This window comes from Dama dama, chromosome 7 (assembly GCF_033118175.1).
Source record: "Dama dama isolate Ldn47 chromosome 7, ASM3311817v1, whole genome shotgun sequence".
Lineage (NCBI taxonomy): Eukaryota > Metazoa > Chordata > Mammalia > Artiodactyla > Cervidae > Dama > Dama dama.
In genome coordinates this window covers 53,663,636-53,680,788 of record NC_083687.1, presented here as the reverse complement: position 1 = coordinate 53,680,788, position 17,153 = coordinate 53,663,636, and the positions used below count along the sequence as shown (strand labels likewise).

The following is a 17,153-nucleotide window of genomic DNA, read 5'->3' as shown; positions in this document are numbered from 1 at the left end:
ATGTCCAGTCATGAGGGAAATGCATCACTCCATACATTCCAATACTCTTGAAAATAATATTTTATGAACTGAGAGTTCCTGACTGTGGCAATAAGACAAGCCCTAAATAACCAGAACCTCTGTGCTTGAAACACACACGAGTGTATGTGTTTGACAAAAACTTGCACATGAATGTATGTGTTTGAAGAGAACTCTCACACCTGTGTATACATTTGAAGAGAACTCACACACGAGTGTATGTGTTTGAAGAGAGCTCTCACACGAGTGTATACATTTGAAGAGAACTTGCACACGAGTGTATGTGTCTGACGAGAACTCGCACAGGAGTGTATGTGTCTGACGAGAACCTGCACGTGAATGTATGTGTTTGAAGAGAACTCGCACATGAGTGCATGTGTTTGAAGACAGCTCTCACACGAGTGTATGTGTATGAGAACTCGCACACGGGTGTATGTGTTTGAAGAGAACTTGCACATGAGTATATACATTTGAAGACAGTTCTCCCATGAGTGTATGTGTATGACGAGAGCTCACTCACGGGTGTATGTGTCTGACGAGAACTCGCACACGAGTGTATCTGTCTGACGAGAACTCGCACACGAGTGTATGTGTTTGAAGAGAACTCGCACATGAGTGCATGTGTTTGAAGACAGCTCTCACATGAGTGTACGTGTCTGACGAGAACTCGCACACGACTGTATACATTTGAAGAGAACTCACACACGAGTGCATGTGTTTGACGAGAACTCCCACACAAGAAATGGGGAAATGGAAGGACACCTACTTTCACAGAAAAGAAGAGTCAGCTGAGGCAGTTCTGAGCACCTCCTCTAATCTCCTAAAAGCAAGCTTTACAAGCTCAGAGTACATCACGTTATATGGAAATCATTTATGTATTAAGTCCCTATTTCCAAAAGACTTATGAATGAATGTGAATTAAGGATGGGAGCAGTTTTGTTTTTATTTTTCTGTATCCTCAGCTTCTGGCACAATATGTAGAACGTAGTAGGTTTTCAACAAATGTTGGTCAAATGAATAAAAATGCCACCTCAGTGCTTGGAAACAGGGCTGTAGAAGACATGTAAGACCATGTTCCCTGCAGAGCAGTAACTGGGCTGAGCGACAGATAGCAAGCAGTGAGGGGGTTTGAGAGGAGAAAAAAAGGTTATGAATGAAAACACTTCTGTACCCAAACACCCTGCTTTATGAAAATCTAACCACTTTTAGGAGTCTGTTTCCCTTGAAATAGATACTCATTCAAGCATTGCCATCTCTTCGATTTAATATTTTAAGGAAAATCTACTAGGCTTTCATGGTTGCTCTGAGATAGTTTCTATGGAAAATACTCAGATTGAACCTAACACAACTATTGATTTGTTTCAGAAAAAGATCAATATGAATTTTTCTTTAGGGAGAAATACTAACATTGACTTCTCTTTAACCAACACTTCCCTTCTGGCAAGTGCCAGCTGCTAGTGACAAGGGCAGAGGAGAGACCAGTGCCTGTGGAGCACAAGCAGCTGGAAACCGCCAGATGCCCCTGTAGTGGAGGGAACGGGCGCCTTTCCAGGGTGGCACACCTGGAGCCATTTGTAAACAACTTAAACCAACTGCTTAAACAACAATTAAGTGTGGTCTCTCATTTAAAGCCAACGTATATTTTCCCAAACACACCACAGATCAAGGGTCACCAGTTGTCCCAAGGCCAAGGAGTAAAGTGCTCCCAGGACGCAGGACATCCTATTCCAGAAAGGAGACCCTGGGCAGACTGGACAAGAGGCTGCACTCATGAAAGACACTCTATATTGCGTGCAAGGACCAAACTTCCCCTCTTCTTTATGTGACAACTAAACATTTTATAAATAAGAAAATGTTTAAAACTAAAAGGAACAGAAAATGACTGATACAAACTAAAACCAAGTATTTCTTTAGAAAATAGGTAAAGAGGGCTAAGGGATTATTACCTCCACTCTGTGAAACTTCATGCAACAATGAGAAGACAGCACAGTCCGTTTCAAGGTGGGTCTGCCTACCACAGAGGCGGCACTTCACCACCGAGCCTATCACAGTCAGACGTGTAATTCTGGTGATCAGAACGACACTTGTACTGACTCTGAAGTTCTAGAGTTGCTATTACTCAAGGAAAAAACCACACACATACCTTTATAACAGAAAGAAACTTCATACATGGCTTGAATAAAATAACCACAAAGCAGAGAGCTTCCTGCCCCATTGGCTTGGTTGTTATGACTGCAATGAAAATAGTGAGATTTTAAAAGCAAAAGTTCACCTTATATTGTACGTTTTTATTATATTCAATAGCTTGTAATAGCCTGTAATGAAAAAGAATCTGAAATTTTGTGTATACATATATATGCAACTGAATCACTTTGCTGTATACCTGAAACCACACAATGTTGTAAATCCTACTCTTCAAAAACCGTACATGTTTCTGAAAGTACTGCATTGAGGGAAGATGTCCACAGATTGCACTGTCTTACGGGTCAGTTACCTGTGTCTCTAACAGACAGCGCATTTGTCCTTGGGCTGCCCTGCAGAACTGTGACCAGTGGGAGGGGGACTGCCATTCAAAAGTCACAAAGTTTTCTCTGTTTAGAGACAGAGATCTTATATCCCCTTCAAAACTGTGCCCTTGGTAGGGTTAAAGCACCATCATGGATGCTTTAATTACAAGAGTGGTAAAATAAGCACTCCCTTGTACTTTGGAGCAGAATGGGAGAGAAACGGACGTCAGCATAAAGTCAAGTACAAGTGTTTTTAGATGGAGAGCTGCTCCAGCCTGCACAGTGTGCAAGTTGTGTGTTGGTGAACCAGGGTGTGCATGGCCACAGGCCGCCTGCCCTCGTTCAGGGGTTACTGGATGTGAGAGAAACACAGCCTCACTTCCTGTTAACCAAGCACGTCTGTCTGCAGCAGCCCTATCCTCCCTGCGGCGGCTACTCCCATGCGAGTGGCTGTGTCTGCAATCTGGAGTGGGAGCCCTGCCCAGAAAGGGCTCGCAGGTATGACGGGGCTGCTGAAGGCTGCAGGTGGCAGCACTGGGAGGTGTGGGCTTCGAGCAGCAACATGCCACGCTGACTGGAACTGTCTTGTCTGGGTGGAGGCAGGCAGTCTCCTGCAGACCAAGAGGTGGTCAGTGAGAAGACACACGTGCCTTGTTGTGAATAGGAAAGAAAATAATCCTGGTCTGTCATCTAGCCCGAGGAGCGCTTTATGTATAATGGTCTTTCCGTAATGCACAGGGCTTTAAAGATGAATGACTAATCAAAATAGTGACAAATATTAATAAACTGTCAACAGAGTGTTGAACAGTGACACCATTATGTAATATGAAATGGACTTCCCCCTCACAATAAGTGAAATTTCTCTTGGGACATTCCATCCTCTGAGGAAACTCCCTTCTCCCTCCAGCCCCCTACCCAGACACCTTTTAATGTCTTCAGATCCGTTCAATTTCTGTTTCACGTAAAAGGGGAAGAAAACAAACAAACAAAACTGACCAACCTGAGCTCTTCAGCAGGAAAGAACTGTAGAGTAACATTTAGCAGATGGGGGTCAGTTTCTCTGAAGGGGAGCAGCCCTTTCCATCTTCTGTCACTTTGGGCTGCCCCAACCCCCAAAGGCATTTGAAGAAGCAGAAGTGTGCCTCCAAGAGGGCAGCTGGATACGTAGGTGTGGTAAATGCAGACAGACAGAATCCTCTGACTAGGGATACTTAGGGACTATCCCCTTCCACTGGATTGCAGTCATGTGGTCACTTTGAATAGATTTTATGAGGATTTGGAGACCATGAAAATAGAACTACAGAGAGTGCAACCCTCTGTGTGCCCGGATGAGTTAGAGGGAAAAGCAAGGCCCAAGCTGTCAAACATAGGTGAAAAAGACAATTATTCGACTAAATCTAAAAAGACACTAGCTGTTCAGATTTTGTCAGATACTTTGGGCTAGGATCATCAACTGTGAAGACTTTTTTTTTTTTCACCATGGAAAGTTTAAAAGGACCTCTTTGTTGTCTCAAGTAGACCACCCAGATAGAAGGAAATGCAAACCATCCCAGACAAAAAAGAAAAGAAAGAACCACAGCGAACCGGCAAGATGATGTTCACAAACCAGGAAGGCTTCCTAACAAGGCTCAGAGGACAAAGGACACCAAGGGCAGAAGTGCAGACTGGACTGGGCTCTGCCAACCACAGCTATGGCTGCAAATCAGGAGGAAGACCACAGCAACTCTTAAGACACTGCGGGAAATGCCTCCCTCTCCCTTCATCTCCCTCCTTTGCCTCCCTCCTTCTGTCTCTTCCTCTCCAGTAGACACTGCATCGATTTCAAAAGGACTTCAGTCTCTCCTAGATCACAGCCATCCCACTTGGAAACTGCGCTGCTGTAGAAAAGGCCCACCAGGCAGATACAGCATTGACAGAGTAGCTGACAAGTAAAGGGATGAATTATTTGTGAACCTCACAGCTGGATAAATGCAACAACCTCCCAGTCGTATTTTCTCTCTTTAGTCAACAAACATCTAAAAGCTTCCCCACACAGCAGGGATTATTTCAGGTTCTGGATACTAAGATTGAGGACAACTTGTCCCTGCTCTCAGGAAGCCTGCAATTTTGGAAACTAGATGTGTGCACACAGGCATACATGCTATGACTATAGGCTGGCAGCACTGTCACCTTCCTCCAGTGTTAAGAACCTGGGCTCTGTCTTACTCCCCCTTGCCTGATGCTCTGCTCTATAATTTGCCGAACAGCTCCATTCCTCCACAGCTGACTGTCCTCTGCCAACTCTGTTGAAGACTCCATATGTCAACAGACTCCCAACTATATGCATGCCAGGGTCTCTCCATTTACCTCTCCCAGACTCTCTATCACATCTCTCTGCCCTGCTTACCTCTCGCTGTCTTCCCCTGACACCACCCTCTCCAGACGTCAGTGCTCTGAGATCTGAGGTCTCCAAACTTCTTAAGTGGAAGGAGGAAACCAAGTTCATATTCAGGAGAGTGTGTGGAGGGCTGGAAATCAGTGGCCTTTTAAAGGCTGAGGTCATTGAAGGGCCCATCCTCATGGTCAAGCAGTCAACTGGATGCCCACTCTCTTTCTAGACAGTTGGAGAAGCAGAGAAAATGCTTTGTGTTTTTGCTTCAGTAGTTATAGACTCCACTTCCTTTTACTTCTGTCCACAATTCATTAGGTTCTAGCTTTTAAATAAAAAACTTTCAGTCATGTTTTGGCTAATTGGCTCTTCATTTTAACTTCTTGTTCCTAATTTGCTCTGAGAGTGTGGCCTGAGGCCTCTGCGGAGGGCTGACATTATCTATTAGTGTGTATTTAAGTGGTATCAGTGGGAGAAACAGATGGAAAGAGGCGCTGATAAAGACATTTCATCCCTAAAAGATATCCCTGTAACCCCACCGCACAGAGGGTAGAGGCAGGAGGCGCACCTCCTCTCTGGGGCTGGAGACTCTTCCGACAATCATCTGAGGGAGGGGGCCGCCGGCACACAGGAGTAGAGGCCAGGGACACTGCTAAACATAGGCCAACCCCACAAGGGAAAAAAGATGTAGACCCAAATGTCAGCAGTGCCGAGGCTGAGACACTCTGGACCACAGCATCTTCAAAAAGCCAAGGAACATTACTTAACTACTTCCCGCTTGCGCCAAGGTTTATCTCAATTCTCTGAACTGTCAGTAACACCCCAAAGGGCTCGGCCGGCTCTAATGGCTGAACTTCTGCTTGTGGTCTTTCGCCCAACCCCACCTTAAAGTTCAAAGTGATTGCTCACTAAACACACCATCGACTGGTTACCCTGAACCACATGTGCATGGCTCTGGCTGGCCCACATGACCAGTAGCTGTTCCACATTATGCACACATGAAACCTGTTTGGGAGCTGCTGCCAAAACCTGTGATGCTGGTTGTGCTAAGAGACAGGGAAATAGCAGGAAGACAAGTAAAAGTAAAAATCTTATGTGGCATGAAATTCCACTAGGCTTATGATGCCTTAACAATTTTATTAATAAGAGAGAATACAAATGAACAAATTCTACCTTAAACGTGACAAAAGCCAGCTTCTTCTAGGAGTCTTTGTCTCTCCCTTCTTTCCATTATCAGGGGCTATAAGGAATGAAGGAAGAGGGCAGGAAGGAGCCTGGAAATTGCATGGCACCAGCTCAGCATAAGAGTTGAACCTGAAAATCTCTCAAGTGGTCTATGAAAATGAAAAGAGAGAAACAGAACCTGTCAAAATGGATCAAACTTTCTCTTTTCCTTTTCTTTAGCTTGAATTGCAAGACAATGGCAATTACTGGGTGGGGTCAGGTTAAAGGAGAAGGTGGATGCAGTACAGGGAGACTGTCTTATGGAAAACCTTCCCCAACACACACACACACACACACACACTCACACACACTGTCTGACTCTTCTGACTTCTGATGCTAATGCTTTCACCTTTTCTCATTTGACCAAAAAGCAGAATTTGAAATGCACTCTGGGCATGTGAGTCTTGTGGGGCCATAATGAATGTAGGCCAGAGTGCCACTTCTGACTGTTAGGAGGCAGCCAGAGCTGGTTTTGAGCTTAAGAGAGATTGTTAAGCAGCTGAGCTGAGCTAGAAAAATAAATTTATGAGAAATGAATAAGAGAAAGAAAATGTTCCAAGTGAACGGCAGAAGGAAAATTGGGTGTGGTCTGTCAGTTATGGGCAAAATACTAACTTATGAATTGTTTGTGACTTCACAAGTTCATCTGACTACTAGAAGCAACAATAGCACAGTAGAGAAGGAAAATGAAAGTCATTCATTGATTTCTGGGTAGGATCTTTGCAAATTTTCAGGAGAAAAATTTAAAAAAAAAAAAAAAAAAGCAGTTCAGAAAAGTTGATCATCTTGCCCAATATCACCCTGAGATTTAGGATCAGAGGTTGGTCTTGGGATTTCTCCAGGCAGTCCAGTAACCATGCTGTGCTGTCTACACAAGTAAGAAAGGTGCAGAGCAGAGGAGGAGCTGCCCAGGTGATTGGGAGGTCAGAGGGAAAAGGGGATGTCAAGGCAGGAGGGAAGGAAAGAAGCAAGGGGCAGGGAGGGTGCTGTCTGGTCTGGGTGCTGTCCCCTACCCACGAGGGACAAGTTGGGAGTACGCTGAGGGGGCATTTCCTACACATGGGGCTCTGGTAACTGTTGTGGCCCAGAAGACATCAACAAGGAGGGAAATGACTAAGATGGAGTCTGCAAGTTCTTTTCAAAATGTCAGCATTCCTTAGACTCACACGACTGTTTTCTCGGCCCTCTGCAATTTGTTAATTTATTCAACAAATATTTACTGAGCACCTGTTTTGTGCCAGGCACTGTTCCTGGCTATATGAATAAAACAGACCCTTAAAAGACAGGCCCTTTTCCTATGGAGGGTGTTCTAGTGAGATATAGAAAAATAAGCAAACAAATATGAGAGTGTCTAATCACGTTAAGTGCTATTGAGAAAACTGCACAGGGTAATATGAGAGTGACTGGAGGATCTCCTTTTGGTAGTTAGGAAAACCTCTTTAAAGAGGCGGTATTTGAGTTGAGACCTCGAAGAGAAGAGCCGGTGATGGAGTGAGACAGCTGGTTAGAGAGCACAGCCCATGCAAAGGCTCAAAGACAAGGTCAAGTGATCATGAGACCAAGGGTGGCAGGTTCAAGGAAACACAGAAAGTCTGTGTGGCTGTGACTCCGGGAAGAAGGAGGAGCAGATGAAATGAGGTCATCAGGGTGAGCTCAGCCATACCAGAGTGATGCATCTGTCCATTTAACAATTATCAAGCTTCCACGACGTGCAGGCATTGCTGAGGATATAAAAAAGAAATGTGAAACCCCTGGTTCAAGGGTTCTGTCTGCAGGGAAGAAGTCAGTTTAGCAGGGGTGCAGAATACTTACACAATTGTGTTAGAGAGTATTCCACTCCAGGCAGAAACACGATGCGGACATTACCATGGTGCTTAGCAAGGGAAGGGGCTTTCCAGAAGCACTTGAATCAACACACTCATGCACCTACTCGAGCCAGTTTATAATGTGAAGAAGGGAACGCACTAGCCGTCCAAAGTCACGGTATGAGGTCTGAGATCCGGACATCTGCTCCGCTGGGGTCGGGAGGTGAGGTCATCCCAGAGATGAGTCACCGAGCCCACCTTTCGCCACCGGGTGAGCCTTCTCGGTCTTCGTGGGTGGGGCAGGGCCGTAGGAATCCCCCCACCCGGCCTAAATCCGGCGCACTCAGAAAACCCAGACAGGGGAGCTGCCAAGACCAAGGCTCTGATTAGCACCTGATTCACCCAGGCAGTCAAGGCAGGGCGGTGACTGCTGGTAACAGGCCCCCGGTCTCCCCGAGGAAAGGCCTGCGGGAGTTTTGGTGACCGTGATCCCAGGGGAGCCTCCGTGACACGCCCCACCGGGTAGGGGCGCGCCTGCGTGCCCACCGGCCCCGCCCAGACTCGGAACGCGCACGGCGGCTGCGGCTGGGGCGCGCGTGCGCCCTGGCCCGGGCCTCCGAGGAACCCCGGTCCCCTGGCCGGCCGCCGGGGAGCCGTAATTCCGGAGGCCACAAGACCCCAGGAGTCTTGTCCCTGTATCCGCCCCCCACCGCCCCCATTAGACAAATCGCTTTGCCCTGGCCCAGCCTCCAAGGAGTCGAGTTCACAAGTCCGGGGGACCGGCGTGACAGGCGCCCAGCTCACTGGGGGGCGGTGGGGAGGGGGGGACGTCGCGAACCCCTTCCCACAGGGGCGCCGGCGCCTCTGCCTGGCGGCCGGGAAGTCCAGGGGCGGAGGGCAGGCAGGAGCGGAGCGGTTGGACCGGCCGGGCGGCCGCGGGCCCCGCCGTTGGTCCGCGGGAGCGCGCTCCTCCCCGCCCGCCCCACATGCCCTGACTGCGCCTGCCGCCGCGCCCCGGGCGCCAGACCGCGCGGCCGCCATGGGGAATGGGATGAACAAGGTAACGTGCCCCCGCGCCTCCCTCTGCTCCCACCCCAAGCCTCCCTGCGCCGGGCTTTTGCGGCGAGGGGCGCCCTACGCGCCTGGGCCCGGAGGGCGGGGGCCGCGTGCCTGCGCCGCGGGGCCGGGCCGCGCTTCCGGCCGGGCGGCGCTCGACCTGCGCGCCGGGCTGAGCCGGGAGGGCTGTGGTTTCTCCCTTCTCCCCCCACCCACCTCTCCCCCCCGCCCCCCTCCCGCCCCCGCTTCACCCCCAACTCAGCTCTTGAAGCATCACCGCCCACATCATTACTAAACAGGAGGAGATAAGTGTCTCCTCTTCCGTAATGACTTCTTCCCAGATTTTTTACCGTGTGCGAATAACTTTTTTTTATGGACAGAAAAGTTGACAGAGGCCTAAATCCTGGGGTGCTTGTAACTGCCCGGGTGTGGGTTACAGATTCGGAGCTGCTTTATCGCGGTCGTGCGGCTGCTCCCCGCCTCTGCTCAGCCTGCCCTGCCGCCCTCCCTGCCCAGACCCCTCCTGGCTGTGCCTATTTTGCGGGGAAGGGGACTGGACTCCAGCTGCCTGGGGCAAACACGGCGAAGGATTTTGTGATCTGGTACTGCCCGGCTTGAAGAAAAGAATACAAAACTTTTTTTAAACAGCCCTCATTGAAAACAGTGCCTGTTCTCGGGTCTTTGAAGCCGTCCTGGACCAGAGGGTGGATTCTGCCCTCTTCTCCTCCCCGCGCACCCCACTCACCCAGGGTCCGTGCAGGTTCAGCTGTTCTGCTGCGTGGGTCCACGCGGACTCACGGGCCCCGGGTCCCTTCAGTGTCCGCGGCCGAGGCAGGCAGTGAGGCTGCAGGGAGTATCCCGTGTACCTGCCTCATTGCCCACCTGCCACGTTAACTGTGTCTTTGAGACTCAATTTGTAAAAGGGTGAGTGTGCGGCTTAGGCCCGCATACCAGAGGTTTTTGTTAACCAGGGTCATATTCCTTGCGAGGGCTTTTTGGGGGAAGGCGGGTGACAGTAATCAAATTTGGAAAGAGACTGTTTCTTTCTTGGGTAAATACTTGCATTATGTCTCCATTAGCAGTAGAATCCATCGGCACCACGAACTTTTTTTTTTTTTTAAGTGAAGGCAGAACCTTGAAGGGTCTTCTGCGAGGCGGTGGGCTCTGTTTGCCTTCCCATTAGTTTTGATTATGCCTCAGGTTTATTTTGGTGTTTTTCCTAGTTTTCTCCACTTGAGGTGTTCACTCGCCACCTTTTTCAGCATTTAATTTGTAGTATTTGTCTATTAAAACTGAAAGAACATACTTAGGGATACAGATCATTGCCTAAGTGTTCAAAATTATTTTCAGATTTTTAGCCAAAGCTGTCATATTCATACATGATTTTTACCTTTCAGCAAAAGCGGTATGTTTCTTATTAATGTTATTATCATAATCATCTTGTATTGTAAGTAGAACCAGTATCTCCAAGGTAGAGATGGGGAAACATGGGTAGAGATTTAGAGACACCATTAAATCAGTGAATTTTTATTGCATGCTTACTATTAGCCAGGTGCTAGTTGGGGGGGCCAAGGGAGGGTGCAGTGGTAAATGACACAGACAGGTCTTTCATGAAACCTTCAGTAGAGACCAGCAGTTGCCCAGTAGAAATATAATGTGAGCTGTATGTGTAATTTAAAATTTTCCAGTAGCCACATTAAAAAAGTAAAAATAATTTTAATAATATATCTTATTTAACTGGAATATATTGTGAATATTGTCATTGCAACATTTAACTAATAGATAAAATCACTGTTTTGTATATATATATTTTGTACTAAGTCTTCAAAGTCTGGTGTATAGTTGATACTTAAATGACATTTCATTTGGGATTAGCCACATTTTAAGTACTCAGAGTCACTGTGGCTAATGGCTACTGTATTGCATAACAGTGTGTGTGTGTGTGTGTGTGTGTGTGTGTGTGTGTGCGTGTGTGTGCGCACGCGCCTGTGCATGTGTGTGTGATTTGAGAGAGAGAACAAACACACGGTCAGGAGGAGTGGAGGCCCCAGGGGATAGAGAGTCAGAAGTAGATGTGATGAGCACAGCCTGGAAGCAGTGTTCAGTGCAGGCTGAGGATCACGTGGAGTAAAGACGTTTAAGCTGAGTTCTGAAGAACTGGTCAGAGTTGCAAGATTGTTTAGTGGCAAAGTAGATTGCTGGAAGCCAGAAATTAAAAACCTTAACTAGAACTTGTTCATGTATTATTGTGTGACTTGGAACTAGGCTTCATTTCTTCTGTAAGAAAAAGAATGGTTGATTTGCAGATCTAGTGGAAGTAGTATAAGGTGCTAGTCATAGAAATGTCTAAGAACATTTATAAATTAAAAACGCAGTGCCCTTGGAACTGAAAACTTAATTTGCAATGTGTGTGTGGGTCCTGAGGTGCCTGGCACAAGATTTATTTCCCGTCTCACAAAAATTGGTCATCCGTGGCCAAAGAGAACTTATGAACCAAACAATGCAGATTCTGTTCTCACTGTTTTGAATACAGCAGTTTTTATTTCTGATCCATGTACCTGTGGAGGGTCTTCTTATCAACACATGCCAGTCTCCTATGTGGCAGAATACTGTGCCCATGTCAGCTAGGTGTACATAGCATTTTGCACAGCTCTAGAGGGGAAGGAGAAGAGGTGTTTGCCTTCTGGGCAATTAAAGATGATGAGGAGACAGAAAAGAGTACAGCAGTTGTTGACTTTTTTTTGAGTCTCATATGATGTGCCTGCGGTTTATCACTGTAGCCCTAGGAGGTCAGTCTGCCTTATCTGACTGTCTGTGCAGATTGGGAAATGGACACTCAGATTAAGTGGCATGACTAAGGTCCTAAAGCTAGGAGGTGGCGGAACTGGTTTTGAACCCAGCTGCCACTGATTTCGATGATAGTAGAAGTCTTTACTTTAAACTAGAACACCAGTTTATTCCAAGTGATTTCTAAAGACGCTGGAAAATAACCTGAAAAGAGCTCCCCAGAGTCCCAAATTAGTTGTAAAATAGGAAAAAGCCATCTCCTGTCTTCCTTCATGTTTGATACAGATAAAGAGGAGAGGGGAAGGTCAAGCAACTAAGACTGGCCAAGGTGTGTGCCAAGGTCTGTTTTGAACTTCACCATGTAGGGTAACTCATCGAACCCCCAGACCGTCATTCCATCCCTAGGCGTTTACAAGTGCCCAGGCCAGAGCCACCCACTGGGTGAGTGGCCAAGCCTGGACTCGAGGCCCAGTGGCCTGGCTCTTTTCTTCATACCGACTGCCTAGCTGTGCTGCTCAAGGCCAGTCTGACAGGTACCTCAAGTAGGATCAGGTCAAATTCAACAGGTTGCTGCAAGCAAATGTGTTTCTGTGGAACCTTTGAGAATTCCTAGTTGAGTCCAAGCTCTCTCCAGGGTCTGACCACAACATCTTTTGGGGAAGGACTTGTAAGGAAAAGTCCTCATTCTCATTTTATTATTCTTAAGTATGATAATAACTGATTAAAAACAACAATCAGATCTCTCTGACTAAGCATCATACTAGAGAAATGTGCACATTTTTATCTTGTCAGCCAGAACCAATGACCTCACAGTGAGCTGGAGCATTGCCATCCCGGGGCAGCTTGTGAGGACCAGGTTTGGCTCAGTTCATCAGTCCTGTTCAGGGACCTTTTTCTTCCTCACTGCCCTGTTTTCCCTGAAAGCAGCCTACCTGGTAGAAGTGATGCTACCCTAGTCTTTCATGGGAGACTTGCTCTTGGCAGTGGGAGGCAGATCCTTCCCTGAGTGCATTGCCTTGCTGTGAGAAGTGCACTGTTGTGAAAGAAAGGGGCAGAGCTGTCAGAAAGCCTGATTTGGGGTGTCTACCACTCTGCTGTTGCATGGTGTGTTCTTGAACAAGTCACTCAGTGTTCCTAAGCAGCAGTTTCTTTATTGCCCTTGATTGGTAGGGATGGTGGTTTGCTTAGCTAGTAACCTTATTTGTTATAAAATGACTACAATGTTACCTTCCCCAATTACTACCCAGATTCTTGGAGAAACAGATGAGAATGTACTAGAAGACATTTTTGCAAACTGCAAAGTACAGATTATTGTTGTTGTTTTAGTTGCTAAGTCATGTCCTACTCTTCGTGACCCCATGGACTGTAGCCCACCAGGTTGCTCTGTCCATGGGATTTCCCAGGCAAGAATACTGGAATGGGTTGCCATTTCCTCCGAGCAGTCATCTCAAATGAGAGCTGAGTGACAAGCAGCCATCCTGGTAGACGATGGGGCATCAACACCCTCAGCAGAGGGAAAGGACTTACTCCTTTAGAGCCTAGGACATTATCACATGGCACATACAAACTTTCTTTGATCTGTCCTTACTTCTTGCCATGGGGTGATGACTTCACTCCCCCTGTGTTCTCAATTCTGGCTTGAGTCCAAACTCTCCATGAAGTCACTGATCAGCCGCTTTGTCCTCATGAGCCAGGAGGAGCCTGAGCCTGATGGGACATTGTTTCATTTCATTTTCTCTTCCTTTTTCCTTATTGATTACCAGCAGCAATTATATTGGGGAAATCTACCAGTCATATTTAGAGTTTTAAGTTTGAGTTGAGGTTTACTGATGTAGACATTTAAATATTTATGGGCTTTTTATTCTCCTTGAAAACAAAAATGTAGTTTCTCTCCCTGTCAATGGCCAGTTCTCCAGCTTTCCTGGATTTTGTTTTATAACTGTATATGGAAGAAACTACAGAAATTGGGATTGAGCAATTGGCTCAGATGTTAAAGAATCTGCCTGCAATGCAGGAGACCTGGATTTGATCCATGGGTTGGGAAGATCCCCTGGAGGAGGGCATGGCAACCCAGTCCAATATTCTTGCCTGGAGAATCCCCATGGACAGAGGAGACTGGCAGGCTATAGACCATGGGGTCACAAAGAGTCAGACACAACTGAGCAACTTAGCATGCAGTTTGCTTTCTGTTTCTAGCCCTTGAAACTGTAATTTATTCTTCCGGTCTGGAAAATGAAGTTGAAAGTTTACTCACACAACTCTGTCCTCTCTTTACAGTTAAAATATTTAAATGCATATAAAATGTGCAGCTTGCATGGTTTTGGGTGAGTCGCCTCCCTGATGTTGGTGAGGTCAGACCTCTCCCCTTGCCGGTGCTTGGCCCTGGGGTCTCTTCTGGGCGCTGATCTCCTTCAGCTGCCCCCCACCGCCTGCCAGGGCAGTTGGCACAGTGTTGCTGGCCTCGACCTTCCCAGAGCAGAAAGGGGCAAAGCGGGATCTCTCAGGCCTCACCCACAGTGGTTTTCCATCTCTCTCTTCTTTGCCTGGCCCCTCCCACCTGGCTCATGTTGTTCATTCATTCATTGAAGAGACATTTACCTAAGTAGTGATCTGCCGATCATGCAGCAACCACTCAGGTTTAGAGAAATGCATTAACAGATATGATGCAGGCAGCGTATAGGGGTGATAGTCATTTATCACAATATTTAAGGTTTTAAAAAATATACAGTTGACTGTATCTGAAGATGGAGATGTTTCCCATGAAACCTAGATGCTGGAGCTGGGGAGCCTGACTTGTGTCTCTGCATCATCACCTCGGCGAGTGTGGGGCGGAGGCTAAAGGCATCAAAACCTCCATCCCTGAAGGACAGCTCTTGTTGAGGTATCAAATTTCCCAGAGCTATTTGGAGCCCTGGGAAGAGTTTAATCTGGAGTCCCACGGTCAACTTGGCACCTTGAAGGCAGGTTCAGGAACCCTTTGGGGGACAGATCCAGAGGTAGGGGGTTCTCTAAGAAGCTGTGTCAGTAGATCAGATGGGAGCTGGACAAAGGCCTGCACCATGGTTTCCAGAGGAGCAGACTGGTTGGGATTCCAGGGAGGCGTGGAAGCCAGTGCTGACCGAGGTGGGAGTGACGCCCAGAGGAGGGCGGACTCTCCTGGTGGTCCCTGCAGCGCCGGGGGGCTGCTCTCCCAGGTGGGCAGGGCTTTGCTGCCCTGTGACTTGCTTGAAGATTTGTGAAGTTTATTTACATTTGTACATTTTTCTGTGTTGAAAGGCCTGCATCAGAATGCCTAGTTGTAAGCAACGGAATCCAAATGCGTCTGCTTGAGGTGGAACAGGGCAGAAGGCCGGGAGGGCTGGAGAACCAGATTCAGGCAACTCTGCCCGGAGCAGATCCCAAGACTGGTCTGGGGAGAGCGTTTCTGCAGCTGTCCCACGGCGCTGCTGCCACTGCCAGTGGGCTCTGCGGGTTCCGCCAGCCCTGGGCCCCCGCCTCCAGGCAGGGTGCTGGCGGGTGCTGTGCTGTCTCTGTTCCAGCCCGGAGCAGCTGTGGAGGCCTGCTGCTGCTGTAGCAGAGAGCTGGTGGGCTGGGGGCTGGTGCTGCCTACCAGGCTCCAAAGTGGGGGCTTCCAAGTCTTGGAAATCAGTAAACAGCTGTCAGTTGCAGGGTTTGTAACTCTCGAGCATACCCATGAGATGAAGGGCCCCAAGCAGCGAGGGTCTCTTCCCTCTCTAGTGAGAATACTGGAAGCAGAGCAGGCGATATTCCGAGGTGGAACTGGTCAGGGACCCTGGGAAAATAGGGCTCTCTGGCTTGATGGAGACTGAAGCGAAGTGGGGTCCTTCAGAGGCAGGAGGCCATGATGAAAGTTTCAGTTTTGGCCTCCATTTTCTTTGGAAAGGGTTTGCCATCGAACATTTTGATCTAGAAGAGGACCCAACGGGAATGTGACTTTCAAAGATTAATTTGATGAAATAGATAAGTTCAGTGGCTACTTCTGCAACCTATGAGGTTCCAGAATGGAGTCCTTGGCCCCATTGGGGCTGGGGGTAGTGGAGTACAGGGGGCTGAGCATCGGGAGGAGAGCTCCGAGGGGTTCGTTCAGGAGCCATAGAGTCGTGGCTTGAGGGTAGTAGAGCCCAGAGGTGAGTTATTCACACACCCCTGTTTCTTCTATTTAAAGATAATATGAAACATATTTGCTTTTGTTTAGTAGAGAAGATGGTAGAAGTACAAAGAAGAGAAGGAAAAATGGGTCATAAAATCTTTTCCCCAAATAGCCCACTTGAATTTCTGAAGAAACTAAATGGAAGTAATGTGTGTGCACTATATGGAAACATGTTCTTCTTGACCTCCAGACCCCAGCGTCCCGTCAGGGTGAGCACCAAGAAAGGCACTCCTTCATACTCATTTTGATGTTTCTGAGATACAGTAAATACAAATACTTCCTTCTAACAGCCCCACATACCTAGCATCTCAGTGGCATTTGACCTGGAGCCCTGGACACCTGCAGGGCTGCCCGTCTCTGCACCCTCCATGTCACCTCCTCCACACCCGCTCCCAGGAGAGACCCACCTCTCGCAGGGCTGGCCATCTCCACCGTTCCCCTGCCCATCCTCCTGTCTCCCGGCCCACTCCTCTGGGACATCAGGGCCCCCCAGAGGTCCTTGGGGGCCCCAGAGTGGTCACGGTGCCTCCTCCTTTCTGGGCGAGGGGTTCAGCAAGGGAAGGGGACATTGGCAGGGCTGTGTCTCTTGGTCACACTGCATCCCCAGTGCCCAGAGGATGTCCATGTGTGACCGGAGCTTAGTAAACCGTCCATCCACTGGAGCCCTTCTGCTACTCTGGGGAGGCAGACCCGCTCTGTGACCATGGTGCGGTCTGTCATAACTGTCAGCTGTGTGAATTGGTAGACTTTCGTGGTCAATGTTATGAAAGAAAAATAATTTCAACACATTAAAAATGACAATGAAGATTTTATTCAAGACATTACAAGTGAGAGATGGGGTTCCACTCCCAGGACAACGGGGACAGGTGAGTGGATGGAAAATCACTGACGGAACTTGGTTAGATGCCAAGGGTGAAGGAAGAGGAGCTTGGCTGATACTAAGAGCGGGTGGATGCTTGACAACTGGCTTAGCAGGATTCTGTAAGTGTGGCCAATGTCCAGGCCTGCAGAGGAGAATCAGAGGAGCCTGAGCCACACTCGGTCAGGGAGGCTGTCTTTGTCGCCATCAGGGAAAAGAACTACGCTGGTTTTGCCCTCAAATGTCTCAGGACAGACTCTGGGGGGCTGGAGACGGTAATGACAAAGCCCTGCACAGGCAAGAGCTGCCAGGGAATGCAGTTTGAGCCATCTCCTGGATGAGCTTGCGTTGTTCTTCC

The 17,153-nt window shown here is 48.0% G+C and overlaps 1 protein-coding gene and 1 long non-coding RNA gene across 3 annotated transcripts in view; one reads left to right on the top strand and one right to left on the bottom strand.

The window, feature by feature from the left end:
• Positions 1-315: 315 nt before the first annotated feature.
• On the bottom strand, positions 316-8,411 carry LOC133059966 (uncharacterized). Its single transcript, XR_009693676.1, has 3 exons — positions 7,930-8,411; positions 2,162-7,838; positions 316-1,115 (listed from the first exon to the last, which is right to left on the bottom strand). It is a non-coding gene; the product is annotated as an uncharacterized LOC133059966 (long non-coding RNA).
• Positions 8,412-8,872: 461 nt separating this feature from the next.
• DUSP22 (dual specificity phosphatase 22) overlaps positions 8,873-17,153 on the top strand; it is a 48,013-nt gene continuing 39,732 nt past the window's right edge. For both annotated transcript variants that reach the window (XM_061147756.1, XM_061147755.1), the window contains exon 1: positions 8,873-8,982. In XM_061147756.1, the coding sequence (XP_061003739.1) occupies positions 8,962-8,982 (21 nt within the window). In that variant the 5' untranslated portion in view covers positions 8,873-8,961. The remainder of the gene's footprint in view (positions 8,983-17,153) is intronic.